The following is a 24,931-nucleotide window of genomic DNA, read 5'->3' on the forward strand; positions in this document are numbered from 1 at the left end:
AGTAGTGTCGTCAGCAAACTCAATGAGTTTGATGGAGGGGTCTTTTGCAGTGCAGTCGTTGGTGTACAGGGAGAAGAGCAGTGGAGAAAGAACACATCCCTGGGGGGCACCAGTGCTGATGGTGCGGCTGTCGGATGTGATTTTGCCCATTCTGACTAGCTGCTGTCTATCTGTCAGAAAGCTGGTGATCCATTGACAGACAGAGCTAGGAACAGAGAGCTGGGCCAGTTTGTACTCAAGCAGTGATGGGACGATGGTGTTAAAGGCAGAACTGAAGTCCACAAACAGAATCCTTGCGTAGTTCCCTGGTTTGTCCAGATGTTGTAGGGTATAATGCAGTCCCATGTTGACTGCATCATCCACAGACCGGTTTGCTCTATAGGCGAACTGCAGGGGGTCCAGCAGGGGTCCAGTGATGTCCTTCAGATATGCTAGCACCTTTCTTTCGAATGACTTCATGGCCACAGATGTTAAGGCAACAGGTCTGTAGTCATTGAGTCCTGTGATCTTTGGCTTCTTTGGGATTGGGATGATGGTGGAGCGCTTAAAGCAGGATGGAACTTTGCGCTGTTCCAGTGATCTATTGAAGATATGGGAGAAAATGGGAGCCAGCTGGTCAGCGCAGGTTCTCAGACAGGCTGGTGAGACACCATCTGGCCCTGGTGCTTTCCTTCTCTTCTGTTTACTGAAGATCTGACACACATTATCTTCACTGATCTGTAGAGCAGGGGGGGGAGAGGAAGATGGCTGGAGGTGTTGATGGCTGTGTAGGGTGATGGTCCAGGCTGTGTTGATGTGGTGTTGATGGCTGTGTGGGGAGATGGTCCGGGCTGTGTTGATGTGGTGTTGATGGCTGTGTGGGGAGATGGTCCGGGCGGGTGTGAGGTGTCTGGTCATAGGTGTCAAACCTACAGTAGAACATATTCAGCTCGTTTGCAATATGTTCATTGCTGTCGATTCTGGGGGACGGTGTCTTGTAATTAGTGAAATCTTTTAAGCCTCTCCACACTGATGCAGGGTCGTTAGCTGAAAACTGGTTTTGCAGCTTTTTGGCATAGCTTTTCTTAGCCACACCAATCTCCTTTGTCAATGTGTTCCTGGCCTGATTGTACAGGATCCTGTCACCACTCCTGTAAGCATCCTCTTTGGCCTGACGAAGCTGTCTGAGTTTTGGTGTGAACCATGGTTTATCATTGTTAAATGACAAGTAGGTCCTGGTAGGGATGCATAACTCCTCACAGAAACTGATGTATGATGTTACAGTCTCTGTGAGCTCGTCCAGATCTGTGGCTGCAGCTTCAAAAACATTCCAGTCAGTGCATTCAAAACAGGCTTGTAAGACCTGCTCTGTGTCGTTGGTCCATCTCTTGACAGTCCTTAATACTGGCTTAGTAGTTTTAAGTTTTTGCCTGTAAGTTGGTATAAGATGAACCAGGCAGTGATCGGAGAGTCCTAGAGCTGCTCTGGCGACGGAGCGATATGCATCCTTTATTGTGGTGTAACAATGGTCCAAAATGTTATTGTCTCTGGTGGGGCATGTAATGTGCTGTTTGAATTTAGGCAGCTCATGTGTGAGTTTTGCCTGATTAAAGTCCCCAAGTATGATAAAAGGCGATCTGCTCTGTACAGCTGAAAGTCCGGTAGGTTTAATGCGCTGTCCGGAATGGCTTCGTTTAGCCAGGTTTCCGTGAAACACAGGACAGCAGAGTTATTAAAGTTCTTGTTTTTGCATGTGAGCAGAAGTAGTTCGTCCATTTTGTTAGGAAGAGAGCGGAGATTCGCCAAGTGAATGCTGGGCAGCGCCGTTCTGAAGCCGCGCTGTCTTAGCCTGACGAGCGCGCCGGCTCGCTTCCCACGCTTGGGCGTCTTGTAGCGTTTCCACAATGCGGCTGCTCCGCCGACCACAATGTTCCGCAAAACGCCACAAAAATCAAAATCCAGTTCTTGATTAATTGGTGTGCACTGCCAAATGTCCAGCAGCTCGTCCCTGGTGTAACTGATCGTGTTTGATAAACATAAAACAGGACAGACTAACAAAAACAGTGCAAACACTGGAGAGCCCCACACCGAAGCGGCCATCCGCGGCGCCATCTTGATGAGGTGGCGGAAGTGGACTTTGAAGTCGACACGGGTTGTGGAGTGACAATTATCAGCAGAGGGCAATATTCTAAGTTGTGGAAAAAAACAGACATGCCAGAATGGAGACCCTGCAGTATGAAACTAAAGACCTATACAGGGGAAAGGATGGAAGTGCTGGGTCAAGCTACAGTAATGGTGGAAATCCAAAATGTAAAAAAAGAAATGACAATGGTCGTGGTAGATGAAGAAGGGCCTAACTTGTTGGGACGAAGCTGGCTGAAAGACTTTGGGCTGTTGCCACAACTGGTAAATCAAGTAACAGCAGTGCCGACATGGAAGATAGCAGATGTGTTAGATAGACACGCAGAGGTGTTTAAAGAAGAGCTGGGGCAGCTCAAAGGCACCACAGCTAAAATTCATGTCACCCCCGAGGCCCAACCATGATTCTTTAAGCCCAGACTTATTCCTTTTGCAGTCAAGCCCTTGGTGGAGGCTGAGCTCCAGAGACTGGTTGAGGAGAAAATTATTGAACCAGTGCAGTTTGCGGAGTGGGCAGCTCCTATCGTGCCGGTGAGGAAACCAGATGGCTCTATTCGAATTTGTGGAGATTATAAACTCACAGTAAATAGAGCATCCAGTGTGGAACAATATCCCATTCCAAAAGTGGAAGATTTGTTCACTCAGTTAGCTGGAGGTCAGAAATTTTCCAAACTGGACATGAGCCATGCGTATCAGCAAATTATGCTGTATGAAAGTGCAAAGAAATATGTCACTGTTAACACACACAAGGGACTGTATACATACTGTAGACTACCTTTTGGGGTGGCATCAAGTCCAGCCATTTTCCATTGCACCATGGAGGGAATTCTCCAAAACGTGAAGCACGTTGTGGTATGACATATTAGTCACAGGAGCTAATGATGAAGAGCATCTGAGGAATCTGGAGGAGGTTCTGAGGAGACTAAAATCGAGTGGATTGAGACTAAAAAGGAGCAAATGTGAGTTCCTGGGAGAGGAAGTGGTATTCCTGGGCCACCGCATCAGTGCTGCAGGCGTGCAGCCAGTCGCAGAAAAGGTGAAAGCGATACAGGAAGCCCCCATTCCACAGATAGTGAGTGAACTGAAGGCTTATCTAGGCTTGTTAAACTATTATCATAAGTTTCTGCCCAGTCTGTCCATGTTGGCACCCTTGCACAGGTTGTTGAAGAAGGAAACAAAGTGGACATGGGGCTCTGAGCAGGAAGAATCTTTTGAGAAGTCAAAAGAGCTTCTCCAGTCATCTGCTTTACTAGTGCACTACGATCCTACCAAATCTCTTATCTTGGCGTGTGATGCTTCGCCATATGGGGTAGGGGCTGTTTTGTCTCACAGGATGGAAGACGGGACTGACAGACCAATAGGATTTGTATCACGGACCTTAAATGCAGCAGAAAAGAATTACTCGCAATTGGATAAGGAGGGTTTGGCCATCCTGTTCGGGGTAAAGAAATTCCACACATATGTGTATGGCAGACCCTTTACCATTGTGACTGATCACAAGCCCCTGATAGCACTGTTTAATGAGCTCAGAGAAGTGCCACAGATGGCTTCTCCACGTATTCAAAGATGGGCTGTGACTTTAGGGGGGTATGAGTACACTATTGTGTATCGAGCAGGGCGTGAGCATCAAAATGCTGATGGGCTGAGCCGGTTGCCACTGTCGGAAAAAGGAGTGGAAACCCCAGCAGAGGAGGAGAGAGTGCTACTGTTGGACGAGAATGATGTTTCATTGGTTAAAGCAGAGCAGGTGGAAAAATGAACTGTTAAAGATCCTGTGTTGGCTCGAGTAAGGGAGTACGTGCTTAGAGGATGGCCCAAGACAGTGGAGGATCCAGCTTTTGGAGTATACCTTAAAAAACAGGATGAACTGAGTGTCCAGGGAGGATGTGTATTGTGGGGTGCCCGCGTAGTAATTCCACCCCAAGGCCGGGCAGCCATACTCCGACAGTTACACAGTGGCCTTCCAGGCATAACCAGAATGAAAGGGTTGGCACGGAGCTATGTATGGTGGCCCCAGATGGATGCTGCTGTGGAAGGTCTGGTAAAAGCATGTACCAGATGTCAGGAGAGCAGGAACACCCCTCCTTGTGCACCCTTACACCCTTGGGAAATTCCACAGCTGCCATGGAGAAGGATCCATATTGATTATGCTGGGCCGTGGCAAGGAAAAATGTTTCTGATTCTGGTGGATGCGTACTCTAAATGGATAGAGGCGTTTCCTTTGAATAATTCTACATCTGCTGTTACCATCCAGTGCCTGAGACAAAGTTTTAGCCAGCATGGGTTACCGGAAATAGTGGTGTCGGACAATGGCAGTTGTTTCACGAGTAAGGAATTTCAGGAATTCATGAGTCGTAATGGCATCAAGCACATAACCACGGCACCATACCATGCAGCTTCTAATGGTTTGGCTGAATGAGCTGTGCAAACGTTCAAGAGGCTGATGAAAAAGAGCACAGGAGATTCCATTGAGGCCAGGCTAGCTAGAGTGTTGTTCAGTTATCGAATTACACCACAGTCGACTACGGGAAAATCACCTGCAGAGCTGTTGTGTGGACGCAAACTGAGGTCTACCCTGGATCTTGTTCATCCTGACTTTAAAAGTCAAGTGCAAAACAAGCAATTGAAGCAGAAGTGGTATCATGATCTGCATGCAAAAGAGAGACATGTGAGTGTTGGTGAAAATGTGTATACCAAGAACTTCAGTTTAGGACCTACCTGGATTCCAGGAACAGTGCAGAAAAGGACGGGACCCTTGTCGTACCATCGCACTTGGTAATGGCCAGATAGTGCGTCGGCACATTGATCAGGTGAGGACCAGACAGGTGGCATCTCCGGCTGAAACAGCTGTGGGGTTGGATACTTCCTTGCAAGAGTTGGAGGAGTGGCCATTGCCTGAATTAGTAGACCCTGTACCATCAGGGAACAGTGTTGGACAGCAGGCAAGTGGAATGACACCCGATGTTACGGTGTCAGGGACTGTGAAGGCAGAGGAGCAGCCGGAACTTAGAAGGTCTGCGTGGACAAAGAAGTTGCCCAGTTACTTAAAAGACTATGCTTAGAGTAGTGGTGAGTTCCCCAGCCACAGGGCAAGAATGCGTCCTGGAACTCACTGGGATGGAGACAGTCTACCCGAAGTCCCTAGCTTAGACTGTGTAAAAAAAAAATAAATAAATAAAAAATCATAATGTTGTTAGTATATTTGATTAAGTTGTTACGGGACTATTGTTATCAGGGGGAAGGGGATGTAATGAACTAGCAATAACGGATCATGAGGTAGTGTGATCGCTAGAGGGGGTCCTTAGCTAATAAGAAGCCGTCCGCTGAGAGTTCGAGTGAGCAGGGTGTTGTTGTTCTAGTCGGATCCACCTCATGTATTTTGTGTGCAGCATCTGTCAAATAAACAGCTTCAAATAACATCCATCGGCCTCCATATTCTACTGCCTCATAGAATATTACAATAAGAATGATAATAAAAGGAAATGCTAAGTTTATGGTGGGTTTTTCCACTGTAGCCAGTATGGAAATGCTGCATTATGAATGACATACAGACTCTTGACCACATTCAAATGAACATCCTGCTGCAGGAGTACAGAAACATGTGAATGAGGAAGAAAACTGGCAAAGGACAAAAAGTCCTTTGTTTACAGTAATAAACAAATGATGTGACGTGCTGAATGACAGATGAGAGCAGATATAGATTAATCACAGTCTGAAGCTGCAGACAGAAACATCAGACTGAGGACAGAAACACACCAGCTCCGCGGTCAGAACACACACATCTACATTATACACACAAACACACTTCTGACATCTGCTGATGCTCTTATTGATTGTGTATTCTGGATTAATGCTTCTCTTTTACTGAAATGCTTTATTGCTAAATGGAAATGATTTTTTTCCTCTACAGAAATGGCTCAAACTCTATATTTCCCTCTTCTCCTCATTGGTGAGTGTGTTTGTAGTTTTATTTATGGTTTATAGTTTCATTAGGTTTGACTCTGATCTGAAAAGCATTAAAGCAAAGTGTCTCTTTCACAGCTCTCTGCTCCATATCTGAATGTGTTCAGCGTCAGTATCACTTTATAAATGAGAAGAAGGAATGGGCTGAAGCTCAGAGATACTGCAGAGAGAAATACACAGATCTGGCCACTGTTGACAACATGAACGACGTGATCCAGCTGAACAAGAGTGTGAAAGTGAATAATGATGGTGTCTGGATTGGTCTTCAGGGTACAATTGATTATAAATGGCATTGGTCTTCAGGTGATCCTGTGCTCTTTGTGAACTGGGCATCTGGACAACCATACAGTGGTGATAATTGTACTGTTATAAAAAATGGACAGTGGTTAGTGGGGGCATGTACTGCCATCTGGACTTTCATCTGCTACAACAGTGAGTACAAACCTCTATAAAACAAAATATATATGAGATTATGCTAGAAAATGTGATATATTACATTAAATATATATATATATATATATATATATATATATATATATATATATATATATATTATATTACAGTACATTTTCCTTTATGAAAAACTAGAGGAAATTTGTTTTCTGTTATGTCTTAAGTTTTTATGTTACTGTTGAACTGAAGAGCAGAGTATAAGTCTATGTTTAAGTCTATATATTGTTTTTCTAATAAAAAATAATAAATAATAATTATTATGCTCATACTGCGTGTGTTATTGATTAACAAGCTGCATTTCTGAAAACATCAAATATGTGATGAAAATATTTGGCATTAAATATTAAAGAGTAGAATCACCTGTTGAAGTATACTGCATGAGTATGAACATGTTCAGTAGATTCTACAGAAGCAGCATAAGTCATCCCATGCAGTAATAAATTAATGTATTACTGAAAATAAATCACATAATTATACATGTGTAAATGTATTGTCAAAATCTTGAAATGATAAATAATAACCCACTGCGGTGACACAATGGGTAGTGCTGTCGCCTCACAGCAAGAAGGTCACTGGTTCGAGCTTTGGCAGGGTCAGTTGACATTTCTGTGTGGAGTTTGTTTGTTCCCTCTGTTTTGGTGTGGGTTTTCTCCAGGTGCTCCGGTTTCCCCCCCACAGTCCAAACACATGCGCTATAGGGGAATTGAGTAAGCTAAATTGTCCGTAGTGTATGTGTGTGAATGAGTGTGTATGGGTGTTTCCTAGTGATGGGTTGCTGGTGGAAGGTCATCCACTGCGTAAAACATATGCTAAAATAGTTGTCGGTTCATTCCGCTGTGGTGACCCCTGATGAATAAACACATTATATGGTTCTGTATATATTCATGTCAGATGTTCTGTTTTGGCAGACCTCAGTGATATTATTATGTATATAAACTCACTTCATTGGTAACAAAAGTATTTCTGATGAAGCTTCTGTTCCATTCTTTCATTCATTAAAGTGAGCAGAGGACTGGTGTTTGTCAATCAGACGATGAACTGGAGAGATGCTCAGAGTTACTGCAGACAGAATCACATTGATCTGGTCAGTGTGAGGAACCAGAATGAGAATCAACAGCTGGAGAAGTTCATTAATGACAGTCAGACATTTGGACATGAAGTCTGGATCGGTCTGTTCAGAGACACATGGCAGTGGTCAGATCAGAGCAACTCCTCATTCAGATACTGGAAACCTGGTGCACCTCGAGCTTCAGATGATAAACGCTGTGCAGCTGTTGAAAAGAGTGCTCAGGGACAATGGGATGACTACTTGTGTAATGGTAGATGGCAGTTTCCTTTTGTGTGTCATGAAGGTGAGCAGATCCTCCAAACACACTCAATCCATCATCAGCTCCAGATCTCTTAAAGTTGCCTCTACATGTCTGACATGACAAATTCCTCCACAGTGTTTGTTCTGCATGTTGTTTTTGATCAGTCTCTCTCTAGTTTCTGCTTTGTTTTGTGTTCAGATAAACTGATTGTGATCCAGCAGAATCTGTCGTGGTCTGAAGCTCTGAGATACTGCAGACAGAATCATGTGGATCTGGTCTCGGTTCAGTCAGTGGAGATGCAGCGTCGTGTGATGAACGTGGTTAAACTGGCGTCTACTGAGGCGGTGTGGTTGGGTTTACACAACTACTGCAGCATGAACATGTGGCTCTGGGTGAATGGAGACATGGTGTGCTATCAGAACTGGGCTCCAGGGAATGGCAGCACACCGGAAAACTGCAAACTAGAGAACATAAAAGGAGCAGTTCAATCTGGAAAAAATCAGACCTGGATCAGCCTTCCTGAATCTCACAGACTCAACTTCATCTGCACTAACTACTGAGAGAAAAGACGTGAGATTGTTGGCGTTTACTTCCATTAACTGTTTTCACACTGCATTATTTTATCCTCATTTACTTTTAAGCATTTGATTTTTTAAGTAAGTTTAAGGGATTTTGCTTTTGTGTGCAGAAACAGCTGTCTAAATGTGGACAGAAGTCTGTTTTTCCCTGTTTTATGACATACTATTATTATTTTACAAATGTTTAAAGGGATGATTCAGACAGAAATATAAAAATAATGAGCTCATGATTTACTCAACCTTAAGTCGTCTGTAGGTGTAATCAAAATTATAAATATTCTTGTTCTCCTAAGGTCTACACTACCTGACAAAAGTCTTGTCATTGATCTTTGTTGTAAGTTAACAAATTCAATAACTTGACTTCTAGTTGATCAATTGGAAAAGTGGCAGAAGGTCGATTTTTCTGATGAATCATCTGTTGATCTGCATCCCAATCATCACCAATACTGCAGAAGACCTACTGGAATCAGCATGGAGCCAAGATTCTCATAGAAGTCAGTCAAGTTTGATAAAGGTGAAATCATGGTTTGGGGTTACATTCAGTATGGGGGCGTGCGAGAGATCTGCAGAGTGGATGATCAACATCAACAGCCTGAGGTATCAAGACATTTGTGCTGCCAATTACATTACAAACCATAGGAGAGGGCAAATTCTCCAGCAGGATAGCGCTCCTTCCCATAATTCAGCCTCCACATCAAAAGCTCCTGAAAGCAAAGAAGGTGCTCCAGGATTGGCCAGCCCAGTCACCAGACATGAACATTATTGAGCATGTCTGGGCTAAGATGAAGCAGGAGGCGTTGAAGATGAACACAAAGACTCTTGATGAACTCTGGGAGTCCTGCAAGAAGGCTTTCTTCACCATTCCAGATGACTTTATTAATCAGTGATTTGAGTCATTGCAGAGATGTATGGATGCAGTCCTCCAAGCTCATGATGGAGTCAGACACAATATTCATTCTGTTTCCACTGCAGCATGACCACATATTCTATACCGGACATTATTGAAGGTTCAGTGACCAGACTTTAGTCTGAGCAGAGTCAGACCTTACTGTCCTAATCAAATCATTAATAATCAAGACATGATCAGATTTTATTGTGCTCAAAAAAGCCTCATCTAGAGGCCTTTACCTTTCATATAAGACACTTCTGATACCAAATGATCAACTAGAGGTCAAGATATTATTTGCTGTTCCTTAAACCTGGATTGGCGACAAGACTTTTGTCAAGTAGTGTATAATGAGAGTGAAGAGATCTAGATTTTGAAGCTCATTCATACTTATCTATTATCTTTTCCACGCTCCAAATGATGCCAACAGAGCTCCAACTGTAAGTCATGCTTATCTCTGAGTAAATCGAGATGTGTCTGTTTGTTTACTTTCATTGACTTTGTTCTCTAGTTTTATATGTTTGATTTGTTTTTTTTTATAGGTTCTGAGTGAATTTACTATTTATTTCTGCATTTATCTATCATAATATAATGAGCTGTCAAAGTTTTAACACCAATGTTTAAGATTAAGGTTTAAGGTTGTTCTGTTTGAGATTCTTTAGACGTGATGTGTGTGTGTTTTCAGAAACTGTTTTCTAGATCTGCTGGTGTTTGGTCTCTTTATGTGTTGCTCTGATCATATAAATGACTGGCTGAATGTGATTCTGTGAGCAGCAGATCTTCAGTAAATCCTGATTTGTGTCTCAGCTGAATCAAATCTGCTTTATTCAGGAAGGCAGAAGAGAAGTTTGGGTGTAAAATGTGATTGATCCTAAATCCTGAACCAAACAGAACATCAGATGAAATAAACTGATATACAGTCAGTATTCTTGCCTCCTGTTTATTTGCTAATGTCTCTCCAGCATCACAGTAATCAGAAAGTTTAATGTAGTGAATATATTAAAGTGTGTTTAAATGTTGATTTATTTGACTCGGATTTAGTATAGAAATTGCAGCTTCCTGGAATTAATGTGTTTGCAGGGATGATGGTTTTATTGTAGCGCCTCCTGCTGGTGTTTGAGAGGTTCACAAAAAGAATCATTCTGTTGTCAGAGTGTCAGGTTTAGGTCATTTTCTCAAATGATATCTTCAAAAATGGTTTAACAAAAATATTTTTGCATGCACAGTATGTATGTATGTGTATATATATATATATATATATATATATATATATATATATATATATATATATAAACCTGTCAGAGTCTCTTTTATTTATAATATATATTCAAATATAGTTCTTCATTCATTTTCCATCTGCTTAGTCTGATTATCAGAGGTCACCACAGCGGGATAAACTGCCACCTATTCCAGCGTACGTTTTTCACAATAGATGCCCTTTCAGCCACAGCTTAGCACTGGGAAATACCCATACACTACGCCCACTTTAGGTTATCAATTCACCTATAGCGCATGTGTTTGGACTGTGGGGGAAACCGGAGCATCCAGAGGAAACCCACGATAACATGAGGAGAACAAGCAAACTCCACACAGAAACGCCAACTGATCCAGCCGGGGAACAGCGACCTTCTTGCTGTGAGGCGACAGTGCGACACCACTGTGCCACCAATATAGTTCTTAATATATGAAAACCAAATCATATTTTGTAATATGCGATTTTAATGAAAACTGTTAATAATATTACTAATGATATATATATATATATATATATATATATATATATATATAAATTTGTTTGTTATTAATAATTTTAAAAACTGAGAGAGCAGGAAAAACATAAGAGCCTTGAAGTCTATAAATTGCTTGTTTGCATCAGCTGTGGCCTCCTTGACCCAGATAACATTCCCAGGCTGTGGAGGAGAAACATGATTCTACTGACGGGATCAGAATCTAATGCCCTGAGCCACTGTCACATGCTCCAAGCCTCACTCCAAAGATTTTAATGGCCCAGAATGAGCCAGAACAGTCAGACACCGGCAAGAGAAAGATCACGGAACAGCTGAACCAACCCACCCAATAAAAATCTAAATAAAAACAAAATTGTGCAAAAGATACAGGTCTGAGATTATTGCAACAAGTGATTTTTTTTCAAGATGTTTAAGGCTGAGGAGAACACACACTCAAATTATATATTTTTTTTTTACTTGTTCAAACTACTTAATTAAGATGAGCTGAAACAACACAATTCTTGAGATTTTATTGGAACTACTTAACTGTTTATGTTCAATCCACATAAATTTGATAAAAGTGTTAAGTTAACTTAATTTGTGTTGGCACAACATGAATGAATTGTGTGGAAGCCTGCGTTTGTTTTTGTTTTTACAGTGTAAGTGGAAATATTTTCAAAAGTAGATCAGTAATCCATTTTCAGGCAGGGTGATCTTATTAAATTCAACACAGCATATTATATATAATTTTATTAATATTTAAATAAGAGGAATTGGTGACATTGAAGATATTCAATGGTAGATGAAGTGACTGCTTTCTGGAAAAAAAAACAAACAAACCAAAAAACATTAAAAAAAAGGTGAGAAAGACCAGAAACATTCAAAATAAAAGTACAAAATGTCAGTGTTAATGTCGGGATGTCTTTAAGCAAAAAAAAAAAAAAATACTATAAGTACTTGAATTAATCTGTGTGGTGATTCTACAGTTGCTATGGTAAAACAACAGCTATGGTAATTAATCTGTTGTGATTATTCTAAAGTTGCTATGGTAACACCACTATAAGAATTGATCTGTTGTGGTGATTCTACAGTTGCTATGGTAACAACAACTACAGTTATTGATCTGTTGTGATTTTACAGTTGCTATGGTAAAAACAACTACAGTAATGAATCTGTTGTGGTGATTCTACAGTTGCTATGGTAACAACAACTACAGTTATTGATCTTTTGTGATTTTACAGTTGCTACGGTAAAAACAACTTCAGTAATTAATCTGTTGTGGTGATTCTATAGTTGCTATGGTAACAACACAACTATAGTAATCAGTCTGTTGTGGTGATTCTACAGTTGCCACAAGATTACTACAAGAGATTAATTACTGAAGTTGTTGTGTTACCATAGCAACTGTAGAAATCACCACAACATATTACTGTAGTTGCTGTGTGGTGATTCTACAATTGCTGTGGTGACACAACAACTACAGTAATTTGCTGTGGTGATCCCATAGTTGCTATGGTAACAGAACAATTGCAGTAATCAATCTGTTGTAGTGGCTCTATAGTTGCTGTGGTAACAACAACTTTAGTAATTAATCTGTTGTGGTAATTCTAAAGTTGCTATGGTAACACCACTATAGAAATTGATCTGTTTTGGTGATTCCACAGTTGTTATAGAAGTACGACAATAGATTATTTTTTGTAGTTGTTGTGTTACCATAGCAACTGTTGAATCACCACAACATAATAATTATTGCCATTTTTGTGTTACCAAAGTTGCTATGGTAACACAACTGTAGAAATTGATCTGTTGTGGTGATTCTACAAATGCTGTGGTAACACAACAACTATAGTAATCAATCTGTTTTGGTGGTTCTACAGTTGCTAAGGTAACAACATCTATAGTAGTTAATCTGTTGTGCTGATTCTACAGTTGCTGTAGTAACAACAACTACAGTAATAAATATGATGTTGTGATTCCATAGTTGCTATAGTAACAGAACAACTACAATTAATCTGTTGTGGTGATTTTACAGTTGCTATGGTAATAACTACGGTAATTGATCTGTTGTGGTGGTTCTATAGTTGCTATTGTAACAGAACAACTACAGTAATTGATCTGTTGTGGTGATTTTACAGTTGCTATGGCAACAACAACTACAGTAATTAATATGTTGCGTCATTCTAAAGTTGCTATGGTAACACCACTATAGATATTGATTTGTTGTGGTTATTCTAGAGTTGCTGTGGTAACAGAAAAACTACACTAATTGTTCTGTTGTGGTGATTCTACAGTTGCTAAAGTAACAACAACTACAGTAACTAATAAGATGTGATGAATCCATAGTTGCTATGGTAACAGTACAACTACAGTAATTCATCTGTTGTGGTTATTTTACAGTTGCTATGGTAACAGAACAATTACAGTAATCAATCTGTTGTGGTGGTTCTATAGTTGCTATGGTAACAACTACAGTAATTAAATTGTTGTGTTGATTCTACAATCACTATGCTAACAACAACTACAGTAATCAATCTGTTGTGATACTTCTAAAGTTGCTACTGTAACACCACTTAAGAAATTAAACTGTTGTGATTCCACAGTTGCTTGGGTAACAACAGTTACAGTAATAAATCTGTTTTGGTGATACTACAGTTGCTATGGTAGCACAATAACTGTAATAATATAAACAAATGACCCAATACTGTAGTTTTCTAAACTACAGAGTGTATTATACTACAATACACCACAGTTTACTGTAGTAAATTTAAAGTATACAATACAACAGTATGCTGGAACATTCATTAACAAAGAGTTGTAGATACTACAATATATAAAAGTATAATATACTTTGCTATAGTATGGTTACTTGTACTAGTACTTCTTCACATGGGAGATCAGATTTTACACAAAGCACATCCTGAAATCAATGTTACAACTACCAGCCCATCAGTCAGCTTTAGACACTGGTAAATATACAGCATGACCACACTAAATTCAGCACATCATTCTTAGATGGCTCAAGATGTGATGTTACAGAATGCTGGAGGTAAAAATAGCGCTATGTTTGGTCTGAGCTCATGATACACTGATCTTTTCTTGCATACCTGACTACAGTACCAGGTCCCACATCAGTTGAGATGGAGCTTTTTCCTGGGGTTTGAACAGAAGTGAGGATCTAGTTGGTATTTGGACGGAAATCGAGCTTTCTGCACAATGGCAATAAATCAGCAGTGTCTTCAGAGCGAGTGGAGAAGTTCATGGAGATCTGACAGAGAGGATGAAAATGTAAATGGGGAAAACGAATGGATGGATGTGCGAAGAGATGATCAGCAGAATCAAGAAGGGGACAATGAGCAGGAGAAAGAAACAGAGATGCAAGTTGCATGGGAATGTGAGAAGGCTGAAGATTATGAAGGGTGTAGCATTGCTTTTTCTGCAAACAGCAACCATGTAGATGCGATGTGTGCAAATGACAACAACGATAATGTTGATGTATGCATCGATCCTTTGCCTGTTGCTAGCAGTGATGCATTTGCAAGTTATGGCAGTGGTAATGTTAACGAATCTCAAGATGAAGAAGAAGAATCTACTTTTAGCTTTCATGATACATCTGCAATGAGTGAAAGTTTGATGTCTGCTTGCAAAATTAACGAAAATGGCTATGATGTTGATGAGGAACTTAGTGTTAGGTTTCCCGCTACATCAGCTGACGGTTTAAGTGCAGCAATGAAAAATGATAAAACCATTGATGGAGAGGAGAATTTACCTGCAACTTCTGCAACCAGTGGCGGTTTGGTTTGTAAATATGTCAACATCAACGCAAATGAAGAATATACTAGAAGTTTACCTACTACTTCTGGAAATGGTGACCACTTAGTTGCTGTGTGTGCTCATAAAAGTAAAGGACCTGTTAAGGAGTTTGACAAATATGGAAATTATGAAGATGACTTCTTTGCTTCCGCTTCCACGAGTACTATTGAGACTGGAGGATCTGGAAAAGACTTAACATTTCAAGATGAAGAGCAACGGACTGAACAGGATCAAACATCTGATGATAATGAATATGGTGGAATTTACAGTTTTAAAGATTCTGATGATGATGATGATGATGAGGATGTTTATCCTAAGAAGCTGTACTCTGATCCTGCATTTGCAAGTGTGATCTTCCAGACTCTGGAGAACATGATGCTGAATCTGGTCCTCACTGATTTGACTCTGTGCACAGAAAATGGGCATCAATTCCAGGTTCATTCAATTGTCTTGTCGGCAGTCAGCTTCTATATTCAGGCAAAGCTCAGATTGAAGCCTAGACAAGAGAGGAATACTGTATTGTGCTTGGGTCCTGAAGTTCAGAGTTCAGGGTTGGCAGCGGTAGTTGAGTTTGCATACACTGGAACGATCTCCAATCTGAACAAATACAATATTGAGTCGGTTTGCTCTGCTGCTTCTAGCCTGGAAGCTCTGGATGTTCTGCAACTCTGCAGAGAGGAGAAACTGAGAGAAGATGACAAGACAAGAGGGACGAATGAGCAAAGAAAATGGATTTCAGCTGAGGAACATCTGAATGTTCGTTTACGGCATATTGGACAGCTGTGGGCACAGAGACTGGGATGTGATGTGGAGCTCGAAGCAGAGGGACAAGTGTTTCATGGTAAGACCTTTAGAAAGGTTTACTTATAACTGACCCTTTTAATACCAATGCCATTTCTCTTTCAACTTTTCCACTCTCGAGGTAAAGAGTAAATCAATTGTAGAAAAACGACATACTAAGAGTAAAGATAAATTCATTGTTTATTTGGGTGTCTTCTTGAGGCACTTTTAGATAGCTTATCTCACCTTGAGTAGTGCACTGATCCGTTTGTCACTGAAGTTAGGCAGGCTGAGTCAGTCCAATAACAGAAAGGATTATTTCATCCATTTCGAGTCCTTGCATTCAAGTCATTTGTTCAGTGAGCGCATTATTGATTGAAAGCTGATGGTGAGCAGTCTCAAATGCAAACACCTTACATGAATCAGGGGCCAGATTAAATGACTCAGCCGAACACGCAATGACTCTTCCTTGGTTAAAAACTAGCCTAGAGCACTATCTGCTTTTAAACACTAGTCTAGAGCATCATCTCCTTTTAAAAACTAGCCTACAGCACATCACCTGTTAAAAACTAGCCTAGAGCACTGTCCGTTGTAAAAAAAAAAAAAAAGCTTAGAGCGTCATCTGCTGTTAAAAACTATTCTACAGCACCATTTCCAATTAAAAACTTGCCAACAGCACCATCCCCTGTAAAAACTAGCCTTGAGCACCATCTGCTGTTAAAAACTATGCCCAGAATTGATTCAAGAGAGCATAGCGATCTCAGAATCCACGCAGAACCAAGTTCTCCAATAATTTTTGCCTTAGTTCTTGTAATGGATGGACGCTGAACAATGGTCAAAACAGGCAGGAAAATGTCAAAACAGAAGCATAAAAGATAATCCAAAATATGTACTCAAAAAACAGGCAAATGGTCAGTACAGGTGGCTAAACAAAACTAACGATGAAACAAGGCAAGGATCAAAACACAGAAAGACTAGACAAGAATACGCTTACTAGTGTTTCAACAACAAGACTCAGCAAAGTGTGTGAAAATGAGGTATCTTTATAGTCTACGTAATCATTGAACATGAGTTTCAGCTGTGTGAGTGTCCAGATTGCTGGTGAGCTTGACCAGCAATCTGGACACCAGTTCTACAGATGGGTAACCTTGTCGCAATATGTCAAAAATCAGGGACACTTTTTAAGTTTTAAACTTTTAAACTTAAATTTTATCATTTTTAAAGTTAGTCATTATTAGTTTTTAAATACAGGTTGGATGGTGACAATACGGAAGTTTTAATTTTACACTACGAAAATAACAAAACTGTGGTAAATAAGTTAGGAGTTTTAAACCTTTACTATGGTAAATAGTTTGTGATGATTCAGTTGGGGGGCAGTGACGCAAGGGGTTAATTTGCAAAACCACTTCTAAACTTTTGTTTTTGTGGCACTTTTATGAAGCTCACCGGGTGATTCTGGCTGCCAGCAGTGACTACTTCAGAGGCATGTTTACCAGCGGCATGAAGGAGAGCAGGCAGGAATTGGTGTCTCTGTTGTTGATCAGGGCTCGCAAGTTTGAGGTCCTCTTGCATTACTGCTACAATGGGGCTCTTGCTCTTGGATGGAGCTGTGTGTTTGATCTGGCCTGTACATCCCTCCAATTACAGTTTCAGACTGCCTTCTCACTATGCACTAAATTCCTGCATCAAGAAACTGATGCTCACAACTGCCTGGATGTTGCATCTTTCGCAGAGGCCTACGGGATGCGGGAATTACATGCATTTGCAAATGACTTTGTCTTAAGGCACTTTCAAGATGTGTCGATCACTCCAAAATTCCAAGACCTTCCTGTTGAGAAGCTGAAGAAATACCTTCAAAGTGATTCTCTATGCGTTCCCTCGGAGTTGTCAGTGTTCAAAGCAGTCCTGGCCTGGATTGAAGCCTTTCCCAGACAAAGAGTGAAACTTGCCAGAGAGCTGATGGGAACCATCCAGTTCCATCTCATGACCTATAAGGAGTTCAAAGAAGTGAAGTCCATAACATCTTGGCCTAGGATTGGTGCCAAACACCTCTACAACTCTCTACTTGAAGAGTTCTGCTCAGGTTCTCCAGATGTCCGGTCAAATTTCAGAGCCTACATGCCTAACCACAGTCTAGTCCTTGTTGGTGGTGAAAGAATCACTGATAATCTTGACAAACGACTTCCCTGCAGGGAAATATGGTTTAGCAATTCCTTGCAGAACCATGTGGGATTGGTGAAGAAAGTAGAATGGCGAAAGTTGGGAACTTTACCTGATAAACCAAGATTCAATCATGGAGTTGGTGCAATGATGGGGAAGCTCTATATAGTTGGAGGGCGGTGTTATTATGGCAAAGATGATACCATGAAATGCACCTACAGGTAAGATTTAACCTGATTTATTTTCTCTGACTTTATCCAGGATTAGTTTCTCATGCATAAACCCTTGTTCTTTTATCCAGATATGATCCAGTGCAAAACACTTGGCAAAGGTTGGCTGATATGAACGAGAAAAGAGGAAGCTTTGCTCTAGTGGTCCTAAATGATCAAATATATGCAATTGGCGGAGAGAGAGACTCTGAGGTCAACATGGAGAGTGTAGAAGTCTACTGCCCCAACAAAAACTCTTGGAGGTTAGTAGAGTAAACAAATAACGGTATAAATTATGCCAAACTCTACATCGGTTTTCCAAATCTATTCCTGGAGGTACACAAGCACTACATGTTTTCAGATTTTTCTTAATCAAAAATAGCCAAATCAAGTCAGCGTAACATTATACGAGACTCCAATACTTAAATTTAAGGGGTGAGATATGGGAGACATCCTAAATAGGACATTTTGGTGTGCCTCCTGGAACAGGATTAGAAAACACTTCTCTACATGATACTGGATCAACAAGCATTTACTTTTAGTCATTTATCAGACGCCTTTATCCAAAGCAACTTATAACTTCCTGAGACATTCATTGATTCAACAAGAAGGGGTAATATACCCAAGATGTGCTATTAATATAACGCATCTTGTTTGTTCTCAGAGAATTTAGTGCAAGAGTACGAATGCTAGAGTTTTTGAGTGTGAATGTGTGAGAGAGTGTTTCTACAGGTGGTTTGTCAAGACCACTTTATCAAGCCCAAGCAAAAAACATTGTTTGCAAACATGACTCTTCAAAGTATTTGTTTTTAACTCTCTCCAGATTTGTCCATCCACTGGACCACACTCTATGTTGTCATGCATCTACTATATGGAATGGCAAAATCTTTATATCAGGAGGCCTCAACAGCCAGTACCACTGTCTGTCAACTATGATCCTGTACAACCCTGAGTTCAGATCCTCTTACTTAGCTGAAATGAGTAAGGACAGAGCCCTGCACTGCATGGAAACCCTGGGTGACCGTCTTTACGTGGCTGGAGGAGTTTCAAGCAATGCACAAGGCAGTCTGGAAGATCAATTAGCCTGTGAGGTCTATGACCCTGTGGCCAACTCCTGGAGTGCGATTATGCCATTCTCAGTGCCTCATGTTGGGTCAGCTTCAGCAGTCTTAGAGGGGAAGATCTACGTAATCGGAGGGTATTCCCATGAGGACTACAGTGACACCAGATCGGTGCATCGCTATGATCCTAATACAGAATGCTGGGAGAATTTGAGCCAGACACCAGGCCCAAACACATATATAGCTGCCTGTGTGCTGCCCATACCTGCTCACCTTAGAAAGTAAGAGAGGAAAATCCTAATCGCATGGCATCGTCAATGCACACAGCAATGTAAAGGTTCAGTATTAAAGGGACAGTCTACCCAAAAATACAAATTCTGGCATCATTTATTCACCTTCCACTCATTTCAAACCTCTGAGTTTTTTTTAATATTTGGAAGAACACTCGAAACCAAGAAACATCAACTTCCATAGTATTTGTTTTTTCTACTATGAAAGTCAATCGATTCATTCATTCATTCATTTCCCTTCGGCTTAGTACCTGATTATCAGTGAATCACCTACAGGTTTCCAGCATTTATCAATATCTTATTTGTATTCAAGAGATAAAAAGAATGCCATAATGGTTGAAAACCCCTTGGGGGTGTGTAAATTGTGAGGAAATAGTCAGTTTTGGGTGAACTATCTCTTTAGGTGAAAGACATCTTTCTGGCACATGACGTAGCACATATGCATAGTGGATCCGCCTTTGAGATAGAGGCAATATAGATATAGAGGCAAACACAGTGGCACATGTGCTGCGTATATATCCTACATTTATTTTATTGAACCTCTTTTGGACTGTTGAAGAAAAACACCCACACATTGCCATAGTAAAGCTCAAAAGAGTCTGGATAATCTCTTTAAAGGGCACATAGGTTACCCCTTTTTTCATATTTAATATAAGTCTTTTGTGTCCCCAGAATGTGTCTGTAAAGTTTCAGCTCAAAACACCCATCAGATTATTTATTAGAGCTGTTTGAAGTGTCTATATTATAGCTGGAAAAAAGGTTTTGCTGTTTTTTTGTACTGGCCCTTTAAGACTAGTCCTCCCCGCCCACCGTTCCCACGTGCCTGTCAGCAATCGCTGCCCTCGGCTGCCTCAGGAAGCAGATCTCACGTAACGTGTGTGAGAAATACTACAGTAAGAACTTTAACAATCAGTATTTGATGCATTTTTTTGTAGATTTGCAACAATGAGTCACACACAATGTCATTACAAAGTTCACGCACATACACAGCAAGGACACAAACACATAGCACAGACACATACACACACAAACACACACACAAATGTAGCGCTGACATGTACACACACACATACACACTTAGCTCAGACACGCAGACACACACACACACAATATCTACATAGTAGTTATGTAAACCTTCAACTTTACCTGCTCAAAGAAAACATTATTTCTATTTTTGAATATATGAAACAAATCTCAAAAACAGGCACATAAAACAACAGGAGCATTCAGTGCAAATACACAAAAGTAAATAATAACAAGCTTGATTTTTGAGTGCTATAAAGTTCTTAAACACTGAGTGACACAGACACCGAAAAAAGCCTCGTCTATCAGCTGATCCATCAGTAGCTGTTCGTATCTGATCCTTGACAGATCCTGTGACAGATGTATTTGAGAAACCTGCTCTGCAGACACTCTTGTACCTAAATACAGAAGTATCGCTGTAACCAATACTATTGAACGGAAATTCATACCTTTTTGATTTAGCTAATTTGTATAAATTTGTACGATCCCTTTTTTACATCTTGGTAGGATTTGCTCATCCCCGATGATGGTTGGGTTTAGGGTTGGTGCCATGCATTCTTTTAAAAACATTTCGTATGACTGAACTCATATGAATTTGCCATTAAGTGAACAAAATGTAAAATAAATGTTTCCTCGTGAGATCAGGCTGTGTAACAGCGGAGGAAAAAATAGGAAACGTTACCTCACGGACACGCCACCTGGTGGAGGAGTCCACAGTGAGAGAGATGCAGAGACTTTACAGCTTTTGGAAAAAAAGAACAGAAAAATCAATGAATTGGCATCAAGCATCTCTATTTTGATATTTTGTGGATCGCTTTATTTGTGACCTTATCTGAAGCTTTATGCGAGATTTTATACTTGTTTTGTTGCTTGCTTTTGAAAAGTAAATAAAGTCATATCACATACACACTGAGTGCATTCATACTTTATTTGTACAATACTACATTCTATCATGTCTTAGAGCACTTAGAGCATATCACTCTTTTCAATACTTTAATATCAAGGCATCTTAATTTTTACAGCACTTTATACGTTGTCAATTCTGTCAAATAAGCTTAAACGTTTACAGTTTTGTCACAATTGCCCTATCAGGAGTTTTTAGGCGACGCTAAATCATCAGCTAACAAGTAAAACCAGGATAGCTGCTAGCTTGATTTTTGACTATAATCACAGATCAAACTTGCAGCCATACTGATTTTACTAGTTAGCTGATGATTTAGCATTGCATTGCATATTTAGCAAGGAAAACTCCTGATAGTTAGGCTACTGTATATAAAAATAACGTGGAACAACAATTATTTTGACACATAATCATTATTTGTCAGTTGCCTAACTAAGCTAAGTTATGCTAGCTACACATTACATGAACTGAACTGCATAAAAGAGAAAAAACTAAATTACCATTCTGTTGCTGAGCAGGGCTGATCTTCAGGTAGTAATGCTATCTAAATTCTTCTTCTTGGTGTTTATTGGCGGTTCGCATTCTTAACAGAGCATTACCGCCACCTACTGTGGGTTATGGATCAGAGACTCTTTTTTTCTTTTTATTATTAAATTTTTTTTTTTTATCTCTAGACTCTTCAAAACCCGAGCCTTCGATGTTGCTGCGTGTTTTTAGCTCCTCCATCTACAGCTCAGGTCCTTCACAGCCAAGATAGAGAAAAAGATAGTAGAAGATAGGGGAAAGCATAATATTATTATCAATATAATAATAATAAATTAATTAAGTAAATTTAAATATATATATATATATATATATATATATATATATATATATATATATATATATATATATATATACATACACATACACATACACACACACATACACATATACATGCTATCTAAATTGTCTTTGGAGGCTGAATTTACCATGAGGAAGAATCTATTCAAGTTGTAATGATCTTCTTCTTCTTGTGATTTTATGGCATTTTGCAACCAGCTTCTGGAGCTTTACCGCCACCAACTGGACTGGAGTGTGTACCAGGAGTTTACTAACCCATATGATTCTTAACGTGAAACAAACACATGTTCATTCACGTTCATTCATTTTCCTTTGGCTTAGTCCATTTATTCATCAGGGTTTGCCACAGTGGAATAAACCGTCAACTTATCCAGCATATGTTTTATTCAGTGGATGGCCTTTCAGCTGCAACTCAGTACTGGGAAACACCCATACACTCTCACATTCACATACACACTACGGCCAGTTTAGTTGATCCAATTCCCCTATAGCGCATGTGTTTGGACTGTGGGGGAAAATGGAGCACTCAGAGGAAACCCACTCCAACACGGGGAGAATATGAAAACTCCACACAGAACTGCCAACTGACCCAGCCGAGGCTCGAACCAGCAACCTTCTTGCTGTGAGGCGACAGTGCTAACCGCTAAGCCATCATGCTGCCCCACACATTATTCAAAATAAATAAATAAATAACCTAACAAACAAAAACCATATTCTTTTGCATATTACACATATTTTCCAACCTGCCGATCTAGAGTGCGTTTCCCAAACAACGCCATAACTCGCGGCTTAACTATCATAGCACGATGCATGATTCGGGAAAAGAACGATTTACTGTAGTGATGAGTGTTTCGTAAAACCCATATCCATCGTTTGAACCACATTAGTTATAACGCAAAACGTTCATAATGATGCTCTGAACGGGTGGAGTGACAACTTCTTTAGAGAAAAACTCATAATTATTTGTGCAAAATATATTGTTTACACGCACATGCTTTTTAAAAAAATCCAATATTAGTTTTGGTAAAAAACATGCACTTGCTTTTTAATATTAATTGAAATATGCAAAAAGCACATATAGGGCCTGTGCTTCCTTTATAAGGATTATTGAATTCTTTCAATTATATATTCTTATTGAATTCTTGAATTATATGAATTCTTTTTAATTATATATATATATATATATATATATATATATATATATATATATATATATATATATATATATATATATATCGATTATATATTCTATTCTAAAACATGAGCTAGCTAACACGTATTCTAATATCATATATAAATCATTAATGTTTGTAAAAGACAGTAGGCTATTTATTAAAAAATTAAAAAATCCCACTTAATAATAATAATAATAATAGTAATTACTATTATGAATTATTGCTATTAATTTATTTTTATCTAATTTATTGTAAAGTCTACATCTTGACACATTCAAACCACTGCAGAAATGCTCTAACCAACAGGCCCATGTGATATCGTGACACATTTCTTAATAAACAACCTACTATCAATTAAAATCATTAAGGTATGCTATACATTTTTGTTTTCAGAAGCTTTGGAGACTCTTGGTATATAAGAGATTTTATTAATTCATTAAGTAAAATTAATAACTACTAATTAATTTTAATCATTGATTCATAGCTTTGGTCATGAGCCACGGCTGCATTCAAAATTGCATTTAATGTTTTCAAAGTGCGGGTGACGCAGTGGCGCAGTAGGTAGTGCTGTCGCAAGAAGCAAGAAGGTCGCTGGTTTGAACCTCGGCTGGGTCAGTTGGTATTTCTGTGTGGAGTTTGCATGTTCTCCCTGCGTTCGCATGGGTTTCCTCCGGGCGCTCCGATTTCCCCCACAGTCTAAAGACATGTGGTACAGGTGAATTGGGTAGGCTAAATTGTCCGTAGTGTATGAGTGTGATTGAGTGTGTGTGGATGTTTCCCAGAGATGGGTTGCAGCTGGAAGGGCATCCGCTGCGTAAAACAAATGCTGGATAAGTTGGCGGTCCATTCCGCTGTGTCGACACCAGATTAATAAAGGGACTAAGCCAAAAAGAAAATGAATGAATGAATGTTTTCAAAGTGCACTGCAAAGAGAACGCAATTGTCAATATAAAAAAATAAATACTTTGTAAGCAAACTACACCTAAGAGAGAGGAACTTAATGTTTGTTTTTAAATCATTCCAAGTTAAAAATTTAGAACGTTCTAAAAAATAGGGCATAGGGGGGATAATTGGGAATAGAACACAGCCACGAACTATGCTTCTAACGACACCTCTAGAGGTATAATTGTAAGCATACAAGTTTGTGAATGTTCGTTGGGACAATAGATTGCGAAATGCCAAATCAACAAACTATGTTTGTAACGACGCAACTTGCGAACTTAGTTGGCTAACGATGGTTTTCGGAAATGCACCACTGATTGGCGATCTTCTGCAAACGCAGGTCTGTCTAGGTCTACAGCCCGGAGAATACAACCACCCTCTGTAGGAGCTGAGAGAGGATCACACGAGCTCTACTGGTGCTCCTATTGGCTGTCGTTCAAGAAAGACACGCCCATCTGGTCACTAACGGTCACTGTTGCTCATGTAGATGGAGGTCGCTTACAGTTGCTCACTCTCCGTCGCTTGTCGCTGTGAGTCGTTTGTGGTGTGAATGAGGCTTAACAAGTGGTGAGCTTGAATCAGATGCAGAAGGTTTGTTTACTTCAACCCACTTTAGAGCTTTGTAGTGATCCTCTGAGAGTGGGCGTGGCTAAAACACTCAGTGGACACGCCCCCAACATTTAAAAGCAGACAACATTTTTT

The 24,931-nt window shown here is 39.9% G+C and overlaps 2 protein-coding genes across 2 annotated transcripts; both read left to right on the forward strand.

The window, feature by feature from the left end:
- The first annotated feature begins 6,182 nt into the window (after nucleotides 1-6,182).
- On the forward strand, nucleotides 6,183-10,188 carry LOC130231544 (C-type mannose receptor 2-like). The gene is made up of 3 exons (XM_056460892.1): nucleotides 6,183-6,513; nucleotides 7,536-7,890; nucleotides 8,020-10,188. Exons 1-3 carry the CDS (start codon nucleotides 6,282-6,284, stop codon nucleotides 8,402-8,404), a joined length of 972 nt encoding a protein of 323 aa, XP_056316867.1. The 5' UTR covers nucleotides 6,183-6,281; the 3' UTR covers nucleotides 8,405-10,188.
- A 3,969-nt stretch (nucleotides 10,189-14,157) lies between these two features.
- Nucleotides 14,158-19,547, forward strand: LOC130231542 (kelch-like protein 33). Its single transcript, XM_056460889.1, has 4 exons — nucleotides 14,158-15,686; nucleotides 17,067-18,006; nucleotides 18,087-18,257; nucleotides 18,818-19,547. The coding sequence occupies exons 1-4, from the start codon at nucleotides 14,249-14,251 to the stop codon at nucleotides 19,338-19,340; spliced, it is 3,072 nt and encodes a 1,023-aa protein (XP_056316864.1). The 5' UTR covers nucleotides 14,158-14,248; the 3' UTR covers nucleotides 19,341-19,547.
- The last annotated feature ends 5,384 nt before the right edge of the window (nucleotides 19,548-24,931 follow it).

This window comes from Danio aesculapii, chromosome 7 (genome assembly GCF_903798145.1).
Source record: "Danio aesculapii chromosome 7, fDanAes4.1, whole genome shotgun sequence".
Taxonomy (NCBI): domain Eukaryota; kingdom Metazoa; phylum Chordata; class Actinopteri; order Cypriniformes; family Danionidae; genus Danio; species Danio aesculapii.

Excerpts from the sequence above, each read along its gene's own strand:
- LOC130231542 (XM_056460889.1), top strand. The coding sequence starts at position 14,249 with ATGGCAATAAATCAGCAGTGTCTTCAGAGCGAGTGGAGAAGTTCATGG. Across the intron at positions 18,007-18,086 it reads ACCATGAAATGCACCTACAG|ATATGATCCAGTGCAAAACA; the intron begins GTAAGATTTAAC and ends TCTTTTATCCAG. Across the intron at positions 18,258-18,817 it reads CCCAACAAAAACTCTTGGAG|ATTTGTCCATCCACTGGACC; the intron begins GTTAGTAGAGTA and ends AACTCTCTCCAG.
- LOC130231544 (XM_056460892.1), top strand. The coding sequence starts at position 6,282 with ATGAACGACGTGATCCAGCTGAACAAGAGTGTGAAAGTGAATAATGAT. Across the intron at positions 6,514-7,535 it reads GACTTTCATCTGCTACAACA|TGAGCAGAGGACTGGTGTTT; the intron begins GTGAGTACAAAC and ends CATTCATTAAAG. Across the intron at positions 7,891-8,019 it reads TTTGTGTGTCATGAAGGTGA|TTTCTGCTTTGTTTTGTGTT; the intron begins GCAGATCCTCCA and ends GTCTCTCTCTAG.